Raw genomic sequence first — 22,822 nt, 5'->3', positions numbered from 1 at the left:
TCCTTCCCAAGTCAGGACATTGCCTTACAAATGAGCTCCAAGACTATATAAATGACAAAAAAAAAATCTTGTTCAAATATACAATATTTGCCATTGTAGGAAAAGTCAGGGTGTACATATTCAACATGGCTGGACAGCAGGACACAAGGGCCAGGGGAGGAGCAGGGAGGCTGGGAGCATCTCTGCGAACCCAGAGGCCTTCAGCTAGCTTGGGAATGCTCCCTTCCAGAAATAGGGGGTGATGGGCCTGAACATGGGGTGCCCAGGTCAAAGAAGGAGGGATTCTAGATTGCAGCACTTAGAATGCTTTGGAATAAATATATTATTTTTCCATTTAAATAGAAGCCAATGCCCTGGTCCCCGGACCCCAGTGCCTTCTCAGCACAGCCTCAGAGACCCCAAAGGCTGCTAGCCGGAAGCAGCAGAGGCCTGGCCGTGGAGGGGGGAGGGTTCGGCACTAGGTAGCAGGCGAGCCAGCCAGCACAAAATAGGTAGTTTGGGGCGAGTAGGTAGTACTGAGAGTCAGGTCCTTGCGGGTATGGCGGAGGTGTTGGGTGTCTGACAGTGTTGGGACATGTCTGGGCTTCCTAGGAGTGGAGGCCCTCTGGGGCTGGGCCCATAGGTAGTTTGGGGGTGCCTCTCCCCGAGGCCTGTGCTAGGTAGTATTTTAACCGTGCCAGAGCAAAGCTGGCGGGACTGGGGTTGGGGGTGTCTGTTGAGGGGTGGTCCTCGAAGGCAGAGGGGATCCCCAAGGGGACCCAGTCTAGGTGGCTGCTCAGTCCAAATAAGCTGGGAGCTGGAGCGGGTAATGGGGTAGATTGGGTGCAGGTTGGGGACTGGGTTTTTTTTTTTAACATTTTCTTTTTATTTTTTTCCACTTTTGTAAATAAAATCAGTCTCTAAAGACACTTCCCGACTGTCTGGTGCAGCCAGGGCCCTGGCTCCAGCCCTCATTCCTCCTCCTCTTCCTCCTCCTCCTCCTCCTCCTCCTCCTCCTCCTGCTCCTCCTCGTCGTCCTCATCGTCGTCCTCGTCGTCGGCCTTGTCGGCGGTGGCGGCTGCAGCGGCGGCGGGCACGGCACCCTCGGGGGCGGCGGAAGCGGCCGGAGCCTCATCCTTATGCTCCTTTTTCCACTTCATGCGGCGGTTCTGGAACCAGATCTTGATCTGGCGCTCGGTGAGGCACAGCGCGTGGGCGATTTCGATGCGGCGGCGCCGTGTCAGGTAGCGGTTGAAGTGGAACTCCTTCTCCAGCTCCAGCGTCTGGTAGCGTGTGTAGGTCTGGCGGCCCCGCTTTCGGTCCGGCCCTGCGAGCAGACATACAGACACATGGAACACACGGACAGACAACCGACAGGGACACAGACAGGACAGTGCATTAGCCAGGCCGCCATCCCAGAGCGCGCACCTTCCTCCCGGCCCTGACCTAGGCGGGAGTCCCCCTCCGCCCCGCGCCCCCAAACTGAGCTGCGGAAGGAGCGGGAGTGTTAGCTGAAGACCCCGACTGCGGTGCGAGACGCGCAGGCAGCTCTGTGAGGAGCGAAGGCGCAGAATCCCAACTTTACAACCGCCCTTTCCAGCCGGCTAGGCTTCTACAATGTCCTGCTTCCCCCTGACAAAGAGAAATTGTAAATATAGAGTGTGGGCAAGTGGGAGATGCTGCGCTTTTGCCATTCAAAGGCGAGCCGGGCCGCTTCCCCGCCTAGCTAGGCAAAAGGGAGACCTTCTCCGGCGGCCAGCACTCCAGGGGCGCCTTCCCTCCCCAGCAGCCCGCGCCCCCAACCCCGGACCTTCCTAGGGCACTCCGGCTCTCTGTCTCCACTCCCACACACCCATCCCCGCCTTTAAATGGCCCCTGGCACAGGGGCGTGTGAGGGACCCTAAAGGGTTTGGCTCTCCCTGCTTTTGAGGGAAAAAAAAGCCTGGCTGAAAGGAAAAGGAGGAGGAAGGGAGAGAGAAGAAAGGGAGGGAGAAAGAGAGAGAGAAGAGAATAGCGAACAAACTTAGTGTTGAAATTCCAAGGCAAATGGAGTTAAATAAATTTACGAGGATCTAATCCATTAACTGGGCAATAAAAAGTTTTATGAGCCTCATTTACATACAATGCTATGAGCTCTCCACGCTATGGCGCCTTGGCTCTAATTAAAACCAGAAAGGCAGAGCCGCCAAGAGTCACGGGGCCGCCGGCTTGCAGCCGCCTTGCTCCGCGCTCCGAGCCCCGTGCTCCGCGCTCCCAGCCCCGCGCTCCCAGCCCTGTGCTCCCAGCTCCCAGTCCGCGCGCCCACCCGGCCCGCCTAGCGGCTGCGCCTACCTGAAGACCGCATCCAGGGATAGATGCGGAAATTGGCCTCGGCCGGGCCGTGCAGCGCGCCTTCGTCTGCCTTGTCGCAGGCGCCTTTGGCAAGGTCACTGCAGAGTCCCGGGATGTTTTGGTCGTAGGAGGCGCAGGGCAGGTTGCCGTAGGCGTCGGCACCCAGGCCGTAGCCGGAGGCGAAGGGGCTCTGATAGAGGGGGCTGTTGACATTGTACAAGCCCGGTACGGTCGAAGGGAAGGCGCCAGCGCCCGCCCCGTAGCCGCTTCTCTGCGAGCTGGGCGCAAAGGAGCAAGAAGTCGGCTCGGCATTTTGGAATAGAGAAGCCCCCGCAGTATATTTGCTAAAAAGCGCGTTCACATAATACGAAGAACTCATAATTTTGACCTGTGATTTGTTGTCCGGCAGCTTTCAGTGTCGGTTTTACGAGGTAGCGTGATATATGATAACATTACACCCCCAGATTTACACCAAACCCCATTTTCTTTTGGACGGAGGTCGCCGCAGCACGTGACCGCCCACATGATCGCCTCCGCCAATCTCAGCAGCCCTCACAGGTGGTCTCGCTTCGCGGGGCCCGCGGCAGCCTAGAATGGAAGGGGAAGAGGCTCAAATATGTGGCCAATGAATCTGCCCGCGCCTGGCCGGCCTGGCGCGTCCTGCTGGAAAAGGACTCTTGAGGCTCCGCGCGGGCGCTCAGCCCGCCGCCAACCTGGACCCCTGGCCTGCAGAGGTCGCGCGGAGCCGGCCGGGCGCAGTCCCCTCTTGCTTATTACCGAACGCTGGACCAAGCCTGCGTGTCCTCCCTGCCCCTCTTTCTGCCCATTGACGCAGCCCAGGGAGGGTCTCCGCACTCCGAGTACCCGCCCGCCCCACGGTGGCCGGGTGGGCAAGTCTCGACTCTGGGCAAATCGACTCTTTGCCTGTGTCTCCCCCCCTCCCAGGTCCAGTGGGCCGGAGGCCGACTTAGACTCTGATCCAGATGGGGCAGGCGCAGCGTCGCTTTCAGCTACAGCGAGAAAGCCACCACAAACTGGAACCATGTGGTTGGAATAAAGTCAAGGTCTTTCAGCTTCCTTTCCTTAATCAGCAGCGCACTATCTGCCCTAAAGGAAACAGTGAAATATTTATCTATTAATGAGCCTCATTTGCCAGCAGATTTATTAACATGAGGTTTCCCCCCCCCTCCTCCTGGACACCTCTGGCCTGGCAGGCTCTGTGCGTTCTCTCCTGGGCACCTGGCTGGCCTCTGGCAGCCTAAGAAACGGCCGGACACTCTTTTGTCCTCCCTGCAACCTTTGGTTCCCCCTCGCTCAAGGGAAACCAAGTCTCTTTCCCCCAGCTTGTTGGAACCTCAGACCAACACTTTCCAGGTGCCAGTGGTGCTGTAAGGTTTCTGGTAGCTTTCACTGGGGCCACCCCTGGGCCTCAGCTAGCTCCTCATGGGCCTGGATGCCTGCGAGCAATACATGCTTTAGAGCCAATTTGGAGAAGAGAGCGGGCCCGGGTGCCTGGGGACTGCAGCCCACTATAGATCTCCATTTCTTTTGGAGACCCCAAAAACAAATAGGGGGACCTTTCCCAAAAGGCCACCCAGCTCTGGCGGCTTCACCTTTCCAAGGACTGGCTTTACCTTTCCAAGACTGAAGCTCAAAGTAGTCTCACTCACTCCCACCCAGGGCCCCAACTCTCGGAGCTTACCTTCCCAAGCCTCCAACCTCTGCGCAGGGTTGGAGCAGCAGAATGCCCTGCTGCCCACCACTCCCTAGAGGGTGGTGGGGCGAACCCTTCCCCTAAACGCCTCATAAACTGCCCAGGCTTCGATGGAAGCCCAGCAGCCAGGTCAGTACGCATTTTACTGCTCAGCTCTATTGCACACCATAAACCCGACCTCACAATGGAATTGCCCCGGAAATTCTCTGAATTATAGAGTTTGATTCCTTGTATACAAAACACTTCCCATCACTTTCAGAGGGTCCAGGCCGCCCCCGTTCACCGCACGCTCTCAGGGGGTCCCAGAAGCACAAAAGGTGGCAGAAGGGTTCATGCTTGGATGCAACGGAGCCCCAGCTCTGGCCTAGTGGACTGCCTGAGGCGTGAGTGGGGAGGCGGGGGCTGTCTGGGCAGGTGGGTGCCTGGTGATTTCCCCTGGGGGCACAGGGGCCATAGTGCGGCAATATCCAGGGATGCCCTTTATGGAGGACCAGGATGATGGTGTGTCTCCGCTGGGGAATGGTGGGGTAAGACTGGAAGAGAAGAAAATACCAAATATTCCAAATAGCATTACTTTCTGGCAGGAAATAAAAGCCTAAGAAAGTTAAAGGAAGACCAAACAAACAAGAAGAAGGCTAGGAGATCAAAGAGGCGGAATTAGACAGCTTTAGACCAATAAATTGTTCCTCGGGTGACACAGAGCAAGATGCAAAGAGAAAGAACGGGCCCCGCCGCCGCCGTCTGTCTAGAGTCCGGTGGCTGGAGCAGCCGACAGCGATGGCGTTTAAAGTAGAACCTGCCCTCGTGGGGCGACCCGACAGACTGAGGGGGAGCGATTTCTGGGAGAGCAGGAAAGAACGCGTTCCCAGCCAAGAGGGCTGGGAGCCTGTACCATAGGCTCACCCCTGCCCGGGTTTGTCCGGCGCAGGTCCAAGCCGTCCTGGCAGGACGCGCTGAAGCTCCTCCTGGGCCAAAGAGGATCCATATACTGCCGGCAAGGCCTTGGCCTTTCTGGGCCCAAGTCAGCCAACTGGGCCGAGTCCCGCGGGTGCTGAAACCTCCCTTTCGTTTCTGAGCTTCTCTCTCCCCTCTTGCCTTCTGCAGCGGGATTTTAAAACGAAAAGGCCAGACAAAACCAGGCTTTCAATATGGCCTCTTGAATCGCGTGTTCTGGAGCTTCTGGTTTTCTATTTATTTGGCTGAACAGAGACACCTGCACTGGGTTATATGTGATAATATTCACAGAAATACTCGTTGACGCTCGACCTGGGGCAGGCACGTGAAGGCGAGTTTCTAAGCAGCCGAGCTGTCTTTATTTAAAGACATTTTCTCAGCGCTCTCCTGGAGCTGGGGTCCTACCTACCAAGCAGAGTGTGTTTCCCCTGCTTCTCGTTACGAAACAGTCCTCAATATTTAAATCCAGCTAAGAAGGTAAACCCAGCTCTGGGTCAGCGAATGGAGCCTGCCGAGAGTCGGGCGGCTGGCGATTTACTTCTGCAAACTTCTCCACCCGCACTCGTCTCGCGGGCTGCGCGTCTCTTCTCCACCTAGTGCGCAGTCCTCCGTCGCGGCGCGGGGGCGGATTCATCCCTGACAAGTGCAAAGGAGCTCCGCCTGGCTCGGGGTCCTGTCTGCGCGGCTCAGAGGGAATCGGTTCCCTGGCAGCCGAGCGGGGAGAGCCGCCTCCCAGCCACCGGCAGGCCAAGGGCAAGAGAGGCCCCGCCTGGCAGTCCACGAAGCCGAGTTCCCAACCGGCCTGCACCTACCTGGAGCCTCCGTGATCGGTGGTGAGAAGCGGTCGCCACCGATCTGCTCCTCCGCCATTTATTTGTAGTTACATAAATCGAGCTTTGTATCTGAGGCTTGGATACACGGCCACGGGCGGGCGGCTCTTGGGGAAGTTATAAAAACCCCTTTCATCAGAGGTTGTGAAATTTTATGTATTATATAAGGAAATATAATGAAGGCGTGTGTCTGTAATACCGACGTGTGTATATAAACAGAAAAGGGTGGAGAGAGAGAGAGAGATAGGAGAGATGGCAGCCAAAAGCCCAGTCGCCGGTTTTACAGCGTGTACAGCGCGGAGATGCGGGTTGTAAACATTTTGTGGGCTTGGCGGAGATTATTACAACCCAAATAAATGCACCGCGTGGTGTGTTCACAGGGCTCGGGAGTGCTTCGAAGTGTTCTCTGCTTTTGCGTTTTCCCTCTGAAACCATTCTGCACCCGGGGCTGATCCTCGCACCCGCGCTCCGTACCGCCTCCTGGAAGGCTCTGAGGCTTGTTCCCCCGCCCAGGGTCGAGAATAGGCTGGGCCTGGACTGGGGTTCCCTCCCTCCTCCTCCTCGCCTCCTGAGCAGGGGACGCCAGAGTAACCTCAGTGCCTCCACTACTCAGGAAATTCGGCGGCGAGAGAAAGCAAGGGAGGCTTTCACCACGTGAGCTCCTATCCTGGAGCTGGGATGTTAATATAACTATTTTAAATATCACATTTATTTTAGAATAACTAAAGCAGTTCCTGGTCTGTCCCCCGGGATTCCCCATCCTGCCATACCCACACCAGACAATTACCAAGAATGCCTTTACGCCCAATTTTCAGCCGCCTAATTTTATTATCACGTTTTTAAGGCGGCCTAGTCCGGGGATCCTGGCTCGCCTGCGGGTGCTGGCTCTCCCGACCCTGCACCGGGGCGTAGACTTCGGGGCTCTCTCTCGGGCAGCCGCAGGACCCTTGGCCACCGTGTATGCCCTCTGCACACCCGCTGGGGGGTCACCAGGTCCACGGGCTGTAGGCCTTAGTCCTTGTGTCTGTCCGCCGGTCAGTCGCGTTCTCCGAGCGTCGTCGTGATGCCCCGAGGCCTGTCCTGGGCTGGGAACGGTGACCCTAAATCGGTCCCCGCGCCTGGAGCTACTGCCCCATAGCCGCCGGACAGCTGCAGCCCCGCAGCGCTAGGCCCCCGGGATGGGGGAGAAGGGGGCGGGAGCGGTGCAGGTCAGGCGAGCCCCCGCCGCTTGCCTTTTTGTTTCGCAGCGAGGCTTCTGTCCAGGCGTGAGCAGCACCGAAAATATATGACCACCGTTCGCTCAAATCTGGGTCTCCCATTCCAGAAAAGCTTGCATCAAGTCGACATCTTAGGAACTTCCCAGAGTCAAGGCGGCGGGAGATGGCGGCGCGGGCGCCTTTTGCGTGGAGCCATACTGCCATCTGCTGGCCCCATCTTGACACTGCAGCCCAGCAGCCCAGCCTGAACTTCGTCAGCAGCCGCCGCGGGTTGGGCGTCCCACTCCCAAAGCTGGGCAAGGGCCTATCCCCGGGGGGTCTGCACGGAGCCCGGAATCTACGCTGCCGAGAGGGCAGTGCCCATAAAAGCGAGCTGTTTCCGCAGCCGCTTTATCGGCGGCAGACAGAGCAAACAAATGAAAGAGCTTTGGTGGAAAATCTTAATTGGGGCTGGACAGTTGTAAACTCATTAAGGGCCGAATTCCAGACAGTTCGCAGACCCGGCCTTTATGGCACACCCTTACTGCCCATTCTTTGAAGTTCCTTCTGTCTGCAACAACAGAGGGCGTCCCAACCTGGCGGCAGGGTGGGGGTGGGAGAGAGGGGACGCCCCATCCCCCGGCGCCCAGGCTCCCCTTTTCCGAGCCCAAACACAGATAACTTCGCAGAAATCGCGGGGGGTTGGAGGGGGGGAAGGCGAGAAAAGAAAAAGGGGAAGATGAGGCTGAACCCTCCTCCACGTCTAGAAGGCGCTCAGGCCTCCGAAGTTGTGGCCGTTCCCCCCGCAGCCCTTTACACCCCATAAACGGTAACAGCCCTCATTTTCTTTTATGGCGCTTGGGGCTGGTCGGTTGCTTGGGCTCTGCCTCTGTCAGGACTTGTGCTTGGGAGGGGTGCGCGGGGCGGGGCCCAGAAGCCCCCCACCCCCCCGGCAGGCCTGGCAGGGCGCGGGGGCGCAGTCCTTCAGTCCCCTGAGAGCCCCTGACTCTCCGTGCCCGCGGCCACGTTGGGGCGGCCGGGCTCCAGTTTCCCTTCTGGCAGATTCTTTAGGAGGCACGTCCTCAGCTCTCGGTCCTGCCGCAGCCCCGACCCCAGCTCCCACCCCCGTCCCCCCGCCAGGGAAGAAGGCCTCCCCGGAGTCGCCATGGATCCGGTTTGGGAAACTCTTGGGGCTCCAAGATGAAAGAGTGGCCGTTCCCAGCCACTGGCCACCGTACGCGACACCCCAGCCCGACTTCTCTGAGGCCTCCCCGCCGTCCCGCAAATGGACACAAAGCCGGGAGCAGGGCTTCGCCGACCCTTGTTGTCCAGCGTTCCTCCGCTGCCTGCATCGCCAGACAGCCGGCCTGGTAGGCAGAGCTGAGGCCCGTCCGAGCCTGGCTGCTGCAGGTTTTGGCTCCCGAAGGCCCGCTAGAGACTAAACTGAGGTTCTGTCCTCCATTTCAGCCCGCCCCCACCCCAGACTCTACCCAGGCTCCCCTGTCCCGGAGAAGAAGGTGCAAAGAGCTGACCCGCAAAAATTAGAAAAGAATCAATATTTTATTTGGCAAAAAGTTAAATATTTCAACACAATTTGGTCAGTAGGCCTTGAGGTAACTATTGCAAAATATACAGTGTACGTTCAGCCTGATGGAAACCCCAGATTCATCAAGGATACAAATCTACGGTAGCCCAATGGCGGTTTCATAGTGTATAATTTATTATCAATAAAATTAACTCCATTACAATAAGCATTCATTTTCCCCCAATTAAAATTAAACGTAAACCATAGGTAGTAACCTTCTGCACATACGTATAGCTCCAAGTTTCCTCACTGTTTGGTGCAAAAACAATATTCAAACTTGTTTGATTACTTTTTCTTTAATATGTGGATTATATATACACAATGGACAAGACAGGTCTATAGAGCATGTAGAGACTAAAATGTCCGCATTTCAAAAATGGAGAAAACCATGAATCTATGCGTCCAGGAGAACCCTTTCTTTTCTTTTTTTAAAATTTTATTTCACTGGGAAATCCTTACAGCTAGTTTACAATCAAAGGTTAACAGCCTAGTTATACAGAAGACATATTCCACTACAGAGCTATACCCCTATGCAATGCTTTCTCCCCTCATAAACAACCTGAGTTCAAATCGAATTCTAGCTTTCACAATCACAACGGGTGCATCACCCATCACAGAAGTTTGAGTCACAAAACATAATTACCACAATAAAACACAGTGTTCAAGTATCTGGGCAGATCGCTCTGCCGCACAAAAAGCAAATTAAATTAACTACACAGACTAAACACTATACAGCCCGCCGTCAACACTTGTGCATTATAAAAAGGTAGTTTTTTTTTGTTTGTTTGTTTATTTGTTTTAAGTCAGGAACAGGTAGATTTTTAAAAAATATATACAAGCTAGCACATACAGCCATCAGCGCTAATGCCCCCCCCCCCTTTTTCTGTCTTATAGAAAATGGAAAGCTTACAATACCTCTTCCATCAAAGCGGCAGGCCAAGGAACCAGCCTGAGCAGGGTTTGCCAGGGGGAGATGAGGCCTGGAGTTTAGAGCCGCTTTCTGCGGGGTGGTGGAGGCCAGGGTGGGGTGGGGGTTAGGAGAAGGGGACGGGCAGTTCTCTCTCTCTAGCTCGCTCTCTTTTCAAATTAACTTGAGTCACATCACTCGTCTTTTGCTCGGTCCTTGTTGATTTTCTTCATTTTCATCCTGCGGTTCTGGAACCAGATCTTGACCTGCCTCTCGGTGAGGTTGAGCAGTCGTGCCACCTCGTACCTGCGGTCCCTGGTGAGGTACATATTGAACAGAAATTCTTTCTCCAGTTCCAGCGTTTGGTGTTTTGTATAGGGGCAGCGCTTCTTCCGCGTGGAGCGAGCGTGGAGCCAGTTGGCAGCCGGGTTACCTGCGTGGGAGCGAGAGAGAGGAGGGATTTAGGAGGAGAAGCAGCACACCCACCCCTCTCCGCTGGGGGCTAGGAAAACTCCTGGGGTCTTCAGCCAAAGTTCAGGACGCTGCTGAATTGGTTAGGGAAGGCAGGCGAGCCTCCAACACAATGGAACCCTGGCACAGACGCAGGGACGGTCACTTAAAATTGCACGCCGTAAAACCTCGGCTCCCTCCTCCCCTCTGAAGCCCTCCTTTCTCTTCCTCTGTCCTCCGCTCCCCTCCTCTCCTTCCTCCCGCTCTCCGCACATTGTGTAAGAAGTGAAATTTGAAAACAGATCTCTTTCTTGCCACACAGGGGGAAACCACTCTGCCCTGTATTCCTTAGCAAGATTAATATTCTATTCTCCCTCTCACTATCTTCCCTTCCCACCTTTCCTTCTACTACTCTCCCCACTCCTTATTTTGACCTCCCTGGAAGGCCGTGGGAGCTGGGCAGGCCGGCACGGTGCCCCTAGGCACCCCAAGACCGTTGATCACTTCTCGGGTTTATTTGAATAATCTAGCATGGGGACCCTCGTGTCCCGGTCGCCTGCAGCCACATCTTGGGCAGGATTTACACCGCCATTGGCTGGAGCAAGAAGTGGAGGGAATCAGCAGTCTTCCCCAGCGTCCCGGGTCAGGCTGCCCCGGCTGGCTGCAGTTGCTGCCGCCGCTCCCGGACAATCTAGCCGCACAAAAGACTTTCTCTGCCGCGCTGCTTTCGAAGAATCTCCCAAAGTATCTCTGTCTTGGTCCCGGGCAGCCAAGGAAAGGGGCGGTGGGTCTTGGCTCGTACCGCAGCGCCTGCCCCGCCCCCTCTCTCGGCAGCAGCCGCCTCCCCTTCCCCGGAGCCCGGCGCGCCCGCTTGTCACTGGTTTCAGGACTTGGGGCCCCATCCGAGGCCTCCCAAACAGCAACTTCTGGCTCCCGGCCTTTGCTCAGGAGGCTCCCAGCGCGGGCGAAGGCTGGTTCCGGAGAAAGCTGGCGGGCCGGCAGATCCGGGTGGCCGGCGTGGAGGCGGTGGCTGGTCTGGAGGGAGGAGACACTTACTGGGATCGATGGGGGGCTTGTCTCCGCCGCTCTCATTCTCAGGATTGTTTTCGGAGAAGGCGCCTTCGCTGGGCTGTTTTTCTCTATCAACTGGAGGAGAACCACAAGCATAGTCAGTCAGGGACAAAGTGTGAGTGTCAAGCGTGGGACAGTCACCCCTTCTGGCCGACAGCGGTTCAGGTTTAATGCCATAAGGCCGGCTGGAGGGCAAGCCCGCGAAGGAGAGCGCGCCGGGCGTGGGCTCCAGCCAGGAGCGCATGTACCTGCCGTCCGGCGCCGCCGCCGCCACGGGCGCCTGGGGGTGCACGTAGGGGTGGTGGTGATGATGGTGATACACTGCCGCGGGCACCGCATTGGCGCCCGCCGCGTGCACCGGGTTCCACGAGGCGCCAAACACCGCCGCCTTGGACTGGAAGCTGCACGGGCTGAAATCGGGGTGCTCCGCCAGCGCCGCGGCCTGCCGGGGGGGCTGGCCCAGGGCTCCCGGCGCGTAGCGGCCCGCGCCCAGCTCATCCGCGGCATCTGCGCCCAGCAGGAATGAGTCCACGTAGTAGTTGCCTAGGGCCCCGGTGGTGGCCATCGCCGTGCCCCGCGCCCGGCCGGCCCGGCCCGACCCGCGGAAATTATGAAACTGCAGATTTCATGTAACAACTTGGTGGCACCAGGGGGAAGTACAGTCACCTAATAAGTTGCCGGCGCCCGCGCCCCCATTGGCCGCGCGCGTCACGTGCCCGCCCGGCAGAACAATAACGCGTAAATCACTCCGCACGCTATTAATGGCCCAGTGTTTTGCAGTCGTAATTTTTATAGCAAAAGCCATATGTTTTTATGCAAAGGGATCGCAGCGCTCCACGATCGGGTTTGTTTTAATTGTGGCCAACGAAGATTAAAAGATCAAATTTGGCCTTGCCGCTGTACTCCCTTCCCCTCCCACCGCCACCACCAGACATACACTTCTTAAGCGGACTATTTTACATCACAATTAATCACGCCATCAGCAAGGCGCGGGTCCCGCGTGCAAGTGCGGCCGGTGGAGCCCCTCACATAAAATTAGACAATAATTGAAGCCATAAAAAGGCAGCCAAATCGCATTCTCGCTCTACTGTATTTAAATCTATATTTATGATATTTCATAAGGAGTTATTGTTTCAGAAGCCACACAGGCTGGTGGGAAGTTGGGAACGACCAACAGATCCGTTTGACTCGTCGTGGCTCCCAGCTGTAAAAATTTACGAGGACTTGGAAAGGTTAAATTAGACTGTTGTGTTTGGTTGGCGAGCTCCCTGTAAATAATCCTTGTGGTCCCAGGAGACGCGAGTTTACCCGGGGCCGGTCGAGAAAAGTCAAATTCAACGCAGTATCCGTCCCAAACTGAGCCACCACCGCCCCTGTCGGAGGGCGCTGCGCAGGGACGGGCCGCCGAGAGGGCGGCACCTATTGTGGGCCCCCGGAATCTGCCCGACTGGAGCGCAGGGCGCCCGGACAGCTACCAAATTCGCCACTGAGCCTCCAGCGAGGGCCCGATCGAGGAGCGGCCAGAAAGGGAGCGGCCAGCCGTCCCTGAGGCGATGGGCTTGCGGACCTGGTTGTGACGCGCGCTCGGCCCCAACCCCGCGCACACGCGAGCCTAGCGCGCCCTGCTCGTGGTCAGCCCGGAATCACTATCCCCCACCCCCGGCGGACGCAGCAGGCGGCCCAGCCCCGTGCTCCAACCTCGAAGGCCCTAACGCTGAGCTCTGCAGGCCTCGTCGCATTCCCTGAATCTGAGCTGCGAAAAAACACGAGGCAGTTATCAATGAAAGGCGAGTCCGCTGGCGAAAAGGCAGACCCGCCTAAGAGATCCCGCGGCTCCAGTAGCTGGGAGGCCCGCACCGGAGCGGTTGGCCTCCGGGCCCCCGTATGAGTCCTTCAGGGCTCCTTCCTTCCTGGCTCCTATCCCGGGCCCGCCTCGGTTACCCACCCGACCCGAGGCTCGGCAGAGTTACAAGGCCCAAAGCGAGGGGCCGCCGCTCAAGTCCAGGGCTAGAAATTAAAACGGGGAGGGGCACAGGGCATTGACTTTTAATCCCATTCCTTAGTTTGGCCAAATTGAGGAAAGTATTTCTCACCCCTTAGAGTCTTTCAGAGGTAAATTAAAAGGCCTCGGCCTGGATGTTAATTGAAAAACAAAAACAAAAAGCTACTCCAAACCCGAACAGAAAGAGGCGACTCCTAAAAACGGGGTAATTAAATTCACGTGTGAACACTGTGCTTGCAAGAGTGTGTTTCTCATTAGCCCACTTCCCTGGAGGCGAGGGCGGGCGGGCGGGCGGCATCGGTCGCTTCCATCTTCTTTTTTGCCTTCATCCTCCCCAACTGTTCCAGTAATCCCCCAAACCCTGATACACCCCTATCCCAGGCGGGGACCCTCAAATGCCAGGCTCTCCCCGAGAATGAGGCTGCCAAGCCGAGCAGAGACCAACCGGGTGCCCCTTCCTCGGCCCGCGCCGGAAGAGGGAAGTGGCCGACACAATGAACTCCCACGTGGCCGGTCCTGGCCGCCTCGGCCCCCTCCTCCCTAATATTTTCCTTTCCCTGTAAATTCCTCCGCCTTATCCGCACCCTCACCGCAGCCCCGGGTGTCCCAAATATCGACCTCTTAGATTTTCATTAAGAAAAATTAACCCTGGAGGAAACCTTCACTCCTAATTAAAATTGTCTGCCAATGGGCTGGATACCCCTGCTTGCCGTTTCCTTTTTTTTTTTTTTTTTTGTAGCCAGGGAAGACACCAGTGATTATTAGTATTTTTTTAAATTAAAAGGCTGGGTTTCTTTAAATAGCCTTAGCGCCCCCAAATAGGACGCTTACTAAATAATTAGCAGGCGTCGAGAATTAAGCAGTCTTTACTGATGCCTAGAAAGGAGGGAAATCACAAAACTAAATGTTATCCCTATTTAGCCCACAGGTTTGGGGAGAGAATATTCAGGCTTTTGTGTCTGCTTTTATTTTGGAAGTGAAAAGGATTGTGTGTGCATACAGAAACATTAAATGGGTGTGATTACAAACTGCCTCTTCTAAGCCTGAGAGTTCAAAAACCTTGGCCTCCAAAACAAATCCAATACTCAGGTCCTGCAAATGGCAGGGAGGAATTGAGGCGAATGCCCTATGCCGGCCTTTCAGAAAACAGGAGGGCAGGCTGAGCAGTGAAAATAGTTCCTGGGCTGCTGGAGCTGGGAAGCGAAGCGCTGCTCCGTGGGCTTTAGCCTGAAGGCCCGCACGTGTGTTGGGGGATATGGAGGGGTAGAAGTTGTTTTCAGTTCCCTGTAGCGAGAATGGTCCCTCTGGCTTCAAACCGTGGCCTACAACTTGGAACACGGACTCAAGTTTGTATTCCAACGGTTCTGGAATTTAGGATTCCTTTCCCCTATTATTTGAAACAGACTGGCACTGGAAGGGTTCCCTTCTCTAGCATCTGTCCCCACAAGGATGCCATATCTAACATACTCTGAACCTGACAGAAGTTACTGGCAAGCAAGCAGCCAATCTTTGCCCTAGCAGGGCTCCCTTATCTCGGTTAAAGCCGGAGCCTGGACTCGCAGGCCGGGAGAGCCGAGGAAGCTTCCTGGCAGAGTTCCCTGCATGATGCTCCACCGAGCCTGGCTAGGCCTCAGCCCAGGTCTCAGCCTCAGCTCCCCAGTGAAGTTGGCGACAGGCCTCCTTGCCCTCGGAGTGGGCACACAGAAACGCGTGAATGCCCCTAATCAGATCTCCTAGGCTGCCGTGGAGTAGAAACGCCAGGCCGCCGCCATCCGGTCGTGATCGTAACCGAGACCTTGTCTGCGCCGTGGCACACCAGGCCCAGATCCACAGCCCTCGACAGCCGCGATCCTCGAGCCCTTCCTCTGCAGATTCCGACCTCTACTTGAACGCGCATAGAAAAATAAGACGCCCTCACTCCACCGCTCTCCCCAAGCAAGCCCTGGATCTCTCCCAGTTCCCTTCCAAAGGAATGTTGGGGAGGAGAGGAGGTGGAGATAGAAAACTGGACATAGACTGAAGGTGAAAGAAAAACAAAGAAAAGGAAAGAAAAAAAGGAAGGGGTAAAGAAGAAAGAAAAAAGAGGAAGGAAGGAGGGAAGGAAAGAAGGAAGAGTCAAAGGCAGCTCTTGGGAGTAGAGGGCGGTTTACAGAGAGAAGGGTAAGTGACAAAACCAGGATCCCAGCTCCTGTCAGCCCTGTCCCTCATAATTTAGACTGAGTCTCCACTGGCAAAGGGATCTTTCCTGATCCCGTACCCTGGATTGGGGCTGGAGGTGTCCCAGCCTTGCAGGAGAATGGCAGAGTCCCTAGCCAGGCGCAGGCCTGGAGCGGGGGAGGCCCAGGATGGAAGCGTGCGCCCCTGACCTTGAATGGCCCGAGGCCCAGAATTCCTACCACGCCCCTGGCGTCCTCGAAGGAGCAGCTAACCTGACCGTACCTGCTCCGGGCCAGGTGGGGGCGGGGGGGTGAGGCCAGCAGCCTGGCAGAGCGCTGAGAAGGAGGCAGCGTCGAGGCTCCTGCGCGGGATAAGCCGCGGTTGCCACCGCAGGCCTGGCACGACCAGGGCCCGGATGCCCCGCCCGGCCCGGCCCCGCGCGCACAGGTACCTGAGACGATTTCAACTGAAGTAATGAAGGCAGTGTCGTGCTGTCGAGAGAAAGGTGGATCCCAACAACAGGAAACTACCTAAATCACCGACCAGTTCTGGTGCTGCCCGCGCGGAGCTGCCTCGCCCGCCGCCGCCGCCGTTACTGCCGCCGCCGCCGCCAAAGGAGAACCCTGTGATCGCGCCCGGCCCCTCGCCAACCTGCGCCCGCCGCTGTCACTGTGTGTCCCAGGCTGCCGCTAAGGCATCACGGAGGGAGAAGCCACCGGCCCCGGTAAGGTAAACCTGGGAGAAGAAGGGAAGTAAGGTAAAGGAGAGAGAGGAAAATGGAAGGAGGGGAGAAAGCGAGAAGAGAGGAGGGAACGAGCAGTGTGCAGGCTGGGTTCCCAAATCTTGCAGCTCAGCGACCCGGCGCGGCGCCGAGCGGCGGCAGCCCTGGGCGATTCGAAAGCGCAAGGGACAGCAAGGAGTCCGGCTCCCTGTCTGGCCTCGGCCTCCCGCGCTCGCTCCCTGCCACTCGCTCTCCCCCTCTCTCCCTCCCCGCCAGCCAGCCAGCCAGCCGGGGCGCGCGCTCCTGCGCCCCCTCCCCCCTGCTGTCGCCCCCCCCCACCTCCCGCGAGCAGGAAACGCGTGGCCCCGCCGAGGGCGACCAGGTCGGGGAGGCCTGCTGGGGGAGGGAGGACCCATGCAGCCCCGCCGCGGTCTACCTAACCGCTGCTGCGGACGCTAGTGACGCGCTGTGGGCCCAGCCTGCTCCCCGGAGTCCTAGGCTGGGGGTCATTTAGGACCCGGAGACCCACGAAATAACCAGCCTCTGCGAACCTCCCCGGGGGCTCCCGAAAGAAATCCTGTTTGGCTTCCTCTGTCTATGCAGCTCCCCTCTCAACTGAAACCACTGGTCCAAGACAGCCACAATCCAGATATACTAGCAAGTCATAAAACTGAACAAAAGCCGACAAACCTTACGGCACCAGGGCTATAGGGCCCAGACAAATTACGACCGTCTAGGTAATATTTAAATAGATGCCTAAAGTAATTGCAGGGGGCGCGGGCTAGTCCTCCTGTTGTAAAAGTGGTGGACGGGATAAAGTGGAAGGTGAAGATAAGAAGTAAAAAAAAAAAAAAAAGAGGTAAAATTAAAAAGCTTCATTCCACAGCTTTTATTCTTCTATAAGAACATAAACATCGTCTTTTCCACGCACAGCAGCATTACAATATTAATTTATTCTGATTTAAGATTAGAAGTAAATAGAGCTAGAACTAACATTTATAATAACGATAGAATGCATTTGCATAAAACAAGATTGGCAATTTTTCATAATAATAGACATTTATACAGATTTGTATTTTATAGTTTTTTCTTTTTCTGCACCTACAGGTTTGACCCTTTTATGCATGTAACTTCACAGTATAAAGGAAACCCAACAGTGTCTCCCTTCTCTAGTCTATTCCGCTTGCCCCAGCCCTCCTTGGCTTCCGTGAATTTTAGAAAGAAAAAGAAAAGAAAAGAAAAAAGGGAAAAACGAGGAAAAAAACCTCCACAAGGTAGGGAGAATTATGGTGTGCTTGTTGTGTGTTACCAGTGGTAACAATTATTTAATGACAAAAAAATCCACTAAATCTGCAGGTATAAACAAAACAACATATGATTATTTATCTACAGCCAGAAGGGCATGGAAATTCAGAGTAAGTGAAGTAATTTAGTCCCACAATGCGAGACCTTACACAAACTGGAAGAGAAGTTTCCTTCTCCTGGTCATTCTTTTCTTCTTTTAAAGCTGGGATATCTTACAGAGGAAGGAAAAATTAATCTTTCTGACTTTCTCAGTTTTGCCAATCAGCCAAAGTCAAGCCCTTTTGCCAACCTGCGTGTCCATGCCTGCAAGCCCTTCTCTTTGCCAAGGAAGAAAGGAAGAAAGAAAAAAGAAACCCAGGGGCCTGTATCCCCTGATTAAACACAGCCCAGCACTCCAGGCAGGCAAGCCCGGTGGCGGCTCCTTGCACCATTGACCTCAGGCCAGACACCTCAGCTGCCTACAATGCGACCTCCGCCTTCTGGCTAGGTTTGCCGGCCCTGCAGGAAACCAGCTCCACCGGGAGGACAGAGGCCATTTCAAGCAGTGGAACCCCGAGACAGCAAACCATCCCTGTCACCGCTTTACATTTAGGACAATATCTCTCTATATAGAATTTTAATGCTATATGGCTTTTTCCCCCAGAAAACAACAAATAAACCAGCACCAAGCAAACAGAAAAAGAAACAAAAAGTCAGAACAAACCAGCCCTGCACAGATGTAACGGCCAGCGAAATGGTGAGTGTGGGAGGGAGGAATGGGGCTCCCGCACAGGTGCAAGTTCCTGGGCAGAGCCGAAGACAGAGGGAGTAGAACGGCTCTCTGGAAGCGAAAAGAACCGTATTGCCTGGAGCTTCATCAGGAAAAATTAAAGTTGGCTGTGAGCTCCCGGATCCGGTTTTCTCGGTTCATTTTCTTCAGTTTCATCCTGCGGTTCTGAAACCAGATTTTAACTTGTCTGTCCGTGAGGTGGACGCTGCGGCTGATCTCTAGGCGCCGCTCTCGAGTAAGGTACATGTTGAACAGAAACTCCTTTTCCAGCTCCAGCGTCTGGTGCTTGGTGTAGGGGCAGCGTTTCTTCCGGCCGCTCTTTGCAGTGAGCCAGTTGGCTGCGTTTTCGCCTTTGGAATTGCCTGGCATTTAAGAGAATAAAGAGGGGAAGGTTAAATCGAGGCCACGCGGGCTGCACACAGGGGTGAATTCGGATCGTGCCTACCGTAAGAGGGATGCCCTGAGTCACACGGAGAGAGTTATGCCCCCCTTTAGCATGCCCAGGGAGAGCAGTTCCTCCAAAAGTCATGTGCAAAATCGAGTGGGCCTCCAATCTACACCTACTCTCCCAATTTACATTTTCCTCCACTTTTTTCCAAACACCTGTTTTAACACAAAGCTGCCAGGCGCTTGCAGAAGGAACGGCCTGGGAGGGCAGGCTGTATATCTTGAACTTAACGCCTTTCTTTGCTTCTCGTCCCAAGGCAGACAAGCATTTCCTGCAGCCCCCAGGCTGGGGGCGCAGAGTGGTTACTTGGAAGGGGGGCAGGCAACGTGGCTGTGTCTCACTCCAGTTCCCTGGTTGCCCAAGGCCTGATGAGGAGAGGAAGAAGGACATAGATGGGACATGGGGAAGGCACGAAAAACTGATTGGGGTCAAGGACCCTGCCTCGCGTCTCTCCAGGAGCCAGGGACGTGCAATCTGGGCGATTTCGAGTTCCAGGGGAAGCGAAATGGCCCCTTTCTGACTCTCAGATCAGGGCCCAGGCATCCGGGCTGCATATGCCTTTTCTTCTCCCCGCGACGAGGATTCCCGTCCCCCCAGCAACTTTGAAAAAAGCAAGGGGGATCGTAAACTCGAACTTCGCCGGTTAATGGGCTTATTTATTGGTGCTGGCGGCTGCTTATTTTGGATGCCTTACAAACATCCGCGCTATCTGCGGGCGAGACACTTTCCCTCCCTCCCCCTCCCCCCCGCGTGGGCCGCGCCTGGCAGGCTGGGCCCCGACCACCGCTTAGGGTGCTCCGGGGCTCGGAGAAGGGCACGCACAAGAGGGGAGCTGCTTGCCGGTGTCCTCGCCCCCAGTCGGAGGACGTCTTGGTGTGGGGCGCTAAGCCTGACATGAATTTTTACTGCGTCCCCACGCCCAAATATTAAAAAGCAAGTTCACAAGGTCAGCCTGCCTGCAGTTCGGGCCAAGGCCGGCCGGCTGCCGTGCGGACTCCTAGCTCTCTGCTCCTTCCCTTCTCTGGGTCTGCCTGTCTGCCGGCCCGCCTGACTGCGGCCCTTCAGCGCGCCCTGCTTACCCAGGGAGTCCTTCTCGGGCGAGGCTTTGCTGCTCTCGGAAGGGGCGGGGGAGAGCTCCTCCGCAGCCGAAGACGACGCGTGCGCCTCCTCGTCGCCCTGCGAGCCCCCGCCACCGCCACCGCAAGCCAGCGTGGGGGGCGGCGGCGAATCGAGGGCTCGCTCCTTCCGGGCTGCATCCGCAGAACCGGAGGCGAGCGCGGGTGGCGGGTCGAAGCCGCGCCCCGGGGGCTGAGCAGGGAACGGGCCGGCGCCGAGCTGCTGCGCGCCGCCGCCGCTGCCGTAGCCCTTGGCGGTGCCATAGGCCTGAGAGAGGCGGAAGTAGCCAGGCACTGGCACCCCGCTGGAGGTGCCCAGGGCGCAGCCGTCAGGCGGCGGGCCCCGCGGGAAGGGGCCCAGCTCGGCAGCGGCGGACGAGCCTTTGGGGCATTTGTCAGCCGAGTCGTAGAGGCAGTAGGAGCTCTCCTCTTTGATGTTCTGCGCGAAAGAGCACGAGGTGGCCTGCGGCGGGGGCTGGGGTGGTTGCGGCTGGGGCGGCGGCTGCTGCTGGGGCTGCGGCGGCGGCGGCCCTTCGGGCGGCTCCAGCCGGCATGACCGGGGCGCTTCCAGCCACAGATCTATAGGCGCGGGCGCGTAGCCGTGAGCCCCGGAACCCAGGCCCCCGCTGCCACCACCGCCGCCCGGCGACGCCGCCTCATTGCGCTTGCCTGCCAGAGCCGGGAAGAGCCCGCAGCTCTGCAGCCCGTAGGGCAGGTCGGCGGCCGACGGCAGGTAGACCCCGCCGTGGGCATAGTAGCCGCCGCCGCCGCCGCCCCCCGCGCCGCTGCCACCACCGCCAGCCTCGCCTCTGCCGGAGCTGATGAGCGAGTCGACCAAAAAAGAGTTCGCGGCGGGGCTCTCCGAGCATGACATTGTTGTGGGATAATTTGGCGAAGGAAGCAGATAGCCCTTTCTGGCTGACATTTCTTGTGCAAAACATGCTGAATACGATTAGCAATCCCCCCGCACCGCGGCGAGCGCCCGCAGCCAATCCTGAGCCAGAGTTTCCGCGCGACCACTCCCAGTTTGGTTTCGTAGGCGCGGGGCCGCTCTCCGAGGGCGCCCTCCGAGCCCGCGATTGATATAAATATGTAATCTGTATTGATGGGCCGCGAGACGCACACCCAATACCTCAGCCCAAAGGCCAGGAGCTGCGGGGGCCGCCCCAACGTGGCTGGTAGGGGCCCTGGCCCCTGGGCTCGCTCCCCCCATGCCCAGGCGCGCGCCCTCCTTTGGGGCCTGTTTGAAGGGCCCCTGGGCCCCGCGCAGTTAACAAGTGGGGTGTTTACGGTGCGCACCCCGGCCCGCCTTGGGTGCTCCCCATTTTAATTTCGGAATCAGCCACCAGACCTCGGTGCACTCTAGACACTAAGGGGGGGCCGTCAGGGCCTCAAGCTCTTCCCATTCAGCCCTGGAACTGGAGCTGTCTCCCCAAGGTGGTAGACCTATTCCTAAGGTCACCAGGATCCTCAGAGTGTCCGAAATCCAGAGCAGACTGGAAGCCGGCAGTTGCCACTTCTTTCTTGCATCCCTCACAGAACTCTTCCCAAAATGCAACGCCCTGGCCTCTCAACCCCGTATGCGCTCCGCTCCTCCTCCGCCAGTGGGTTGATCCAGTTAGGATGTTTACCTATGGCGTGCTCACCTGGCTTGCCTTCTCTGCAGCTCCTGTCGGTGAACCTTGGTGGGCTGCCACGAGTGGGGGGTCAAGGCGACTGACAACTTTGGCTGAGAGACTTCCCCACCCTTACTCCAAGGCCAGAGGGAGGTCCAGCCACCCCGCAGCCACATCACCCTGGCAGCCGCCAAGCTCATACGCCTTTGGGGGAAGTGAAAGAAATATTGATCTTCAGGGTTTTTGGCTTACCGGGAGGCGAAGACCTGGAGGGGGAAACTTGGAGGGGGGGTGGCAAACGGACACCTCTGCCACACAATTCTCGAACTCTCCCTTTAGCCTTGGCATTCGCACGCTGCTGGAGGCTACGACAAGAACGAGTGTCACCACACTCCTAGGTCTCGGTCCCCTCCCCTCTTCCTCCCTCCCCTCCAAACCCAAGGCTGGGGCATCCCTCACTCCCGCAGAGTGCGCATTTTAACGAGGCCCGCGGTGAGGAAATCCGTTCTCTGTGAGGCCTGGCTGGGCTCGTGGCCCAGTTATAGGCGCGTTCGGAGGCCAGGCCCTTTGCTCAGCAGACACCGGGGCCTCCTTCTTCCCTGGCTGTAGGGACCGCGCTCTTAGTCAACTGGAAACGGCAGGCCCAGGGCGCTAGCCCCCAAGTGTGGGCCTCATACATGTCTCAGGAAATGCGACCTTTTCCGGCCGGATCCAGGGATCCCAGGAGGTCGCTGCCTTGCCCCTGGCCTACGGGCTAGAGCTCTCCAGGATGCCCCAGGCCTGCCCACTCCGCCAGCTCCGGTCCCTGCAGAGGGCTTGACTGGAGCTGCCGAACGCCGGGATCCCGCTGCGGGCGGCGGCGGGGAAAGACCCTTGCCTTCCGGGTGATTTGCCAGGCACTTGGCCTTGTTCCTCCCAACGTGAACTCAGTCGGAGGAGGAAGCCGAGCCTGAGAGGACCCAGAGAGAGCGTATGGGAGAGCTGGCGGCAGAGCCCTGGTGCTGGCTTCTGAGATGCAAGTAAGCAGTTGCGGTCTCTGCCGGCAGCCGCTGCTCGGCGCGCAGCACCCGGAGGCCGTGCCACCGCTTGCGCTGCGCTCCAGCCACTTACACCTCTGCGCCCCGCGGTGACCGGCTCTGCAGACTGGACGTCTGGGGTGGAGAAGAGAGGGATAGAGAAAGAGAGGAACAGAAGGAAAGAAGGACAGAGGGAGAGAAAAGAGAGGGAGAAAAGGGGAGAGAGAGCATGAGAGAGTCAGCTCTCTCCAATCCGACAGGGTCTTGAGGCTGCAGTAGCGGCGCAGCCGAATCAAGTGAGGGGTCTGTGCCGAGAGATCAGGATCTGTCCTTCACTCTCCATATCGCTCAAACGCACAAGGCCAAGGCAAATTTTAATCGGGCTAGGCTCACGAGGTCAACGAACTTGAGTACCAAAAGCTTCAGACCACGCAGCCCAGGATCCTTCCCCAGATGGACTTGGTCCTTACCCACCTTGTAAGGAGAGTGAAACTGACTGGGACTCTCGTGCTCAGCAGTGCTACTGGGAAATGCCACAAAGCTGAGAACTGCCTGAGAAGGGGGTTTTGCCCCTCAGCACTGTCCATACCTCTCAGGAAATCTCTGCCCAGTGGGAAGTAGGTTCCAAGTACAGGAGAGGGTCCCTTGAGGAGAAT

The 22,822-nt window shown here is 57.1% G+C and overlaps 3 protein-coding genes and 1 long non-coding RNA gene across 6 annotated transcripts; 1 reads left to right on the top strand and 3 right to left on the bottom strand.

The window, feature by feature from the left end:
- Nucleotides 1-841: 841 nt before the first annotated feature.
- Nucleotides 842-5,885, bottom strand: HOXA7 (homeobox A7). 2 transcript variants are annotated; one of them, XM_036863720.1, is made up of 3 exons: nucleotides 5,791-5,885; nucleotides 2,311-2,898; nucleotides 842-1,306 (listed from the first exon to the last, which is right to left on the bottom strand). In XM_036863720.1, the coding sequence occupies exons 2-3, from the start codon at nucleotides 2,687-2,689 to the stop codon at nucleotides 951-953; spliced, it is 735 nt and encodes a 244-aa protein (XP_036719615.1). In that variant the 5' UTR covers nucleotides 2,690-2,898; nucleotides 5,791-5,885; the 3' UTR covers nucleotides 842-950. The 2 variants fall into 2 exon arrangements, with proteins under 2 accessions (XP_036719615.1, XP_036719616.1); XM_036863721.1 differs by lacking the exon at nucleotides 5,791-5,885 and adding an exon at nucleotides 5,388-5,534.
- Nucleotides 5,886-8,700: 2,815 nt separating this feature from the next.
- On the bottom strand, nucleotides 8,701-11,689 carry HOXA9 (homeobox A9). 2 transcript variants are annotated; one of them, XM_036864267.1, is made up of 2 exons: nucleotides 11,003-11,689; nucleotides 8,701-9,929 (listed from the first exon to the last, which is right to left on the bottom strand). In XM_036864267.1, the coding sequence occupies exons 1-2, from the start codon at nucleotides 11,580-11,582 to the stop codon at nucleotides 9,691-9,693; spliced, it is 819 nt and encodes a 272-aa protein (XP_036720162.1). In that variant the 5' UTR covers nucleotides 11,583-11,689; the 3' UTR covers nucleotides 8,701-9,690. The 2 variants fall into 2 exon arrangements, with proteins under 2 accessions (XP_036720162.1, XP_036720161.1); XM_036864266.1 differs by having other exon boundaries at nucleotides 10,531-11,248.
- A 3,784-nt stretch (nucleotides 11,690-15,473) lies between these two features.
- LOC118901079 lies at nucleotides 15,474-17,080 on the top strand. The gene is made up of 3 exons (XR_005021286.1): nucleotides 15,474-15,900; nucleotides 16,501-16,634; nucleotides 17,005-17,080. It is a non-coding gene; the product is annotated as an uncharacterized LOC118901079 (long non-coding RNA).
- On the bottom strand, nucleotides 16,772-21,147 carry HOXA10 (homeobox A10). Its single transcript, XM_036864109.1, has 2 exons — nucleotides 19,499-21,147; nucleotides 16,772-18,333 (listed from the first exon to the last, which is right to left on the bottom strand). The coding sequence occupies exons 1-2, from the start codon at nucleotides 20,457-20,459 to the stop codon at nucleotides 18,059-18,061; spliced, it is 1,236 nt and encodes a 411-aa protein (XP_036720004.1). The 5' UTR covers nucleotides 20,460-21,147; the 3' UTR covers nucleotides 16,772-18,058.
- Nucleotides 21,148-22,822: the final 1,675 nt, after the last annotated feature.

This window comes from Balaenoptera musculus, chromosome 9, assembly GCF_009873245.2.
Source record: "Balaenoptera musculus isolate JJ_BM4_2016_0621 chromosome 9, mBalMus1.pri.v3, whole genome shotgun sequence".
In the NCBI taxonomy this organism is placed as follows: Eukaryota; Metazoa; Chordata; class Mammalia; order Artiodactyla; family Balaenopteridae; genus Balaenoptera; species Balaenoptera musculus.
The sequence above is the reverse complement of the archived record's forward strand: the minus strand, read 5'-3'. Positions and strand labels throughout refer to the sequence as shown.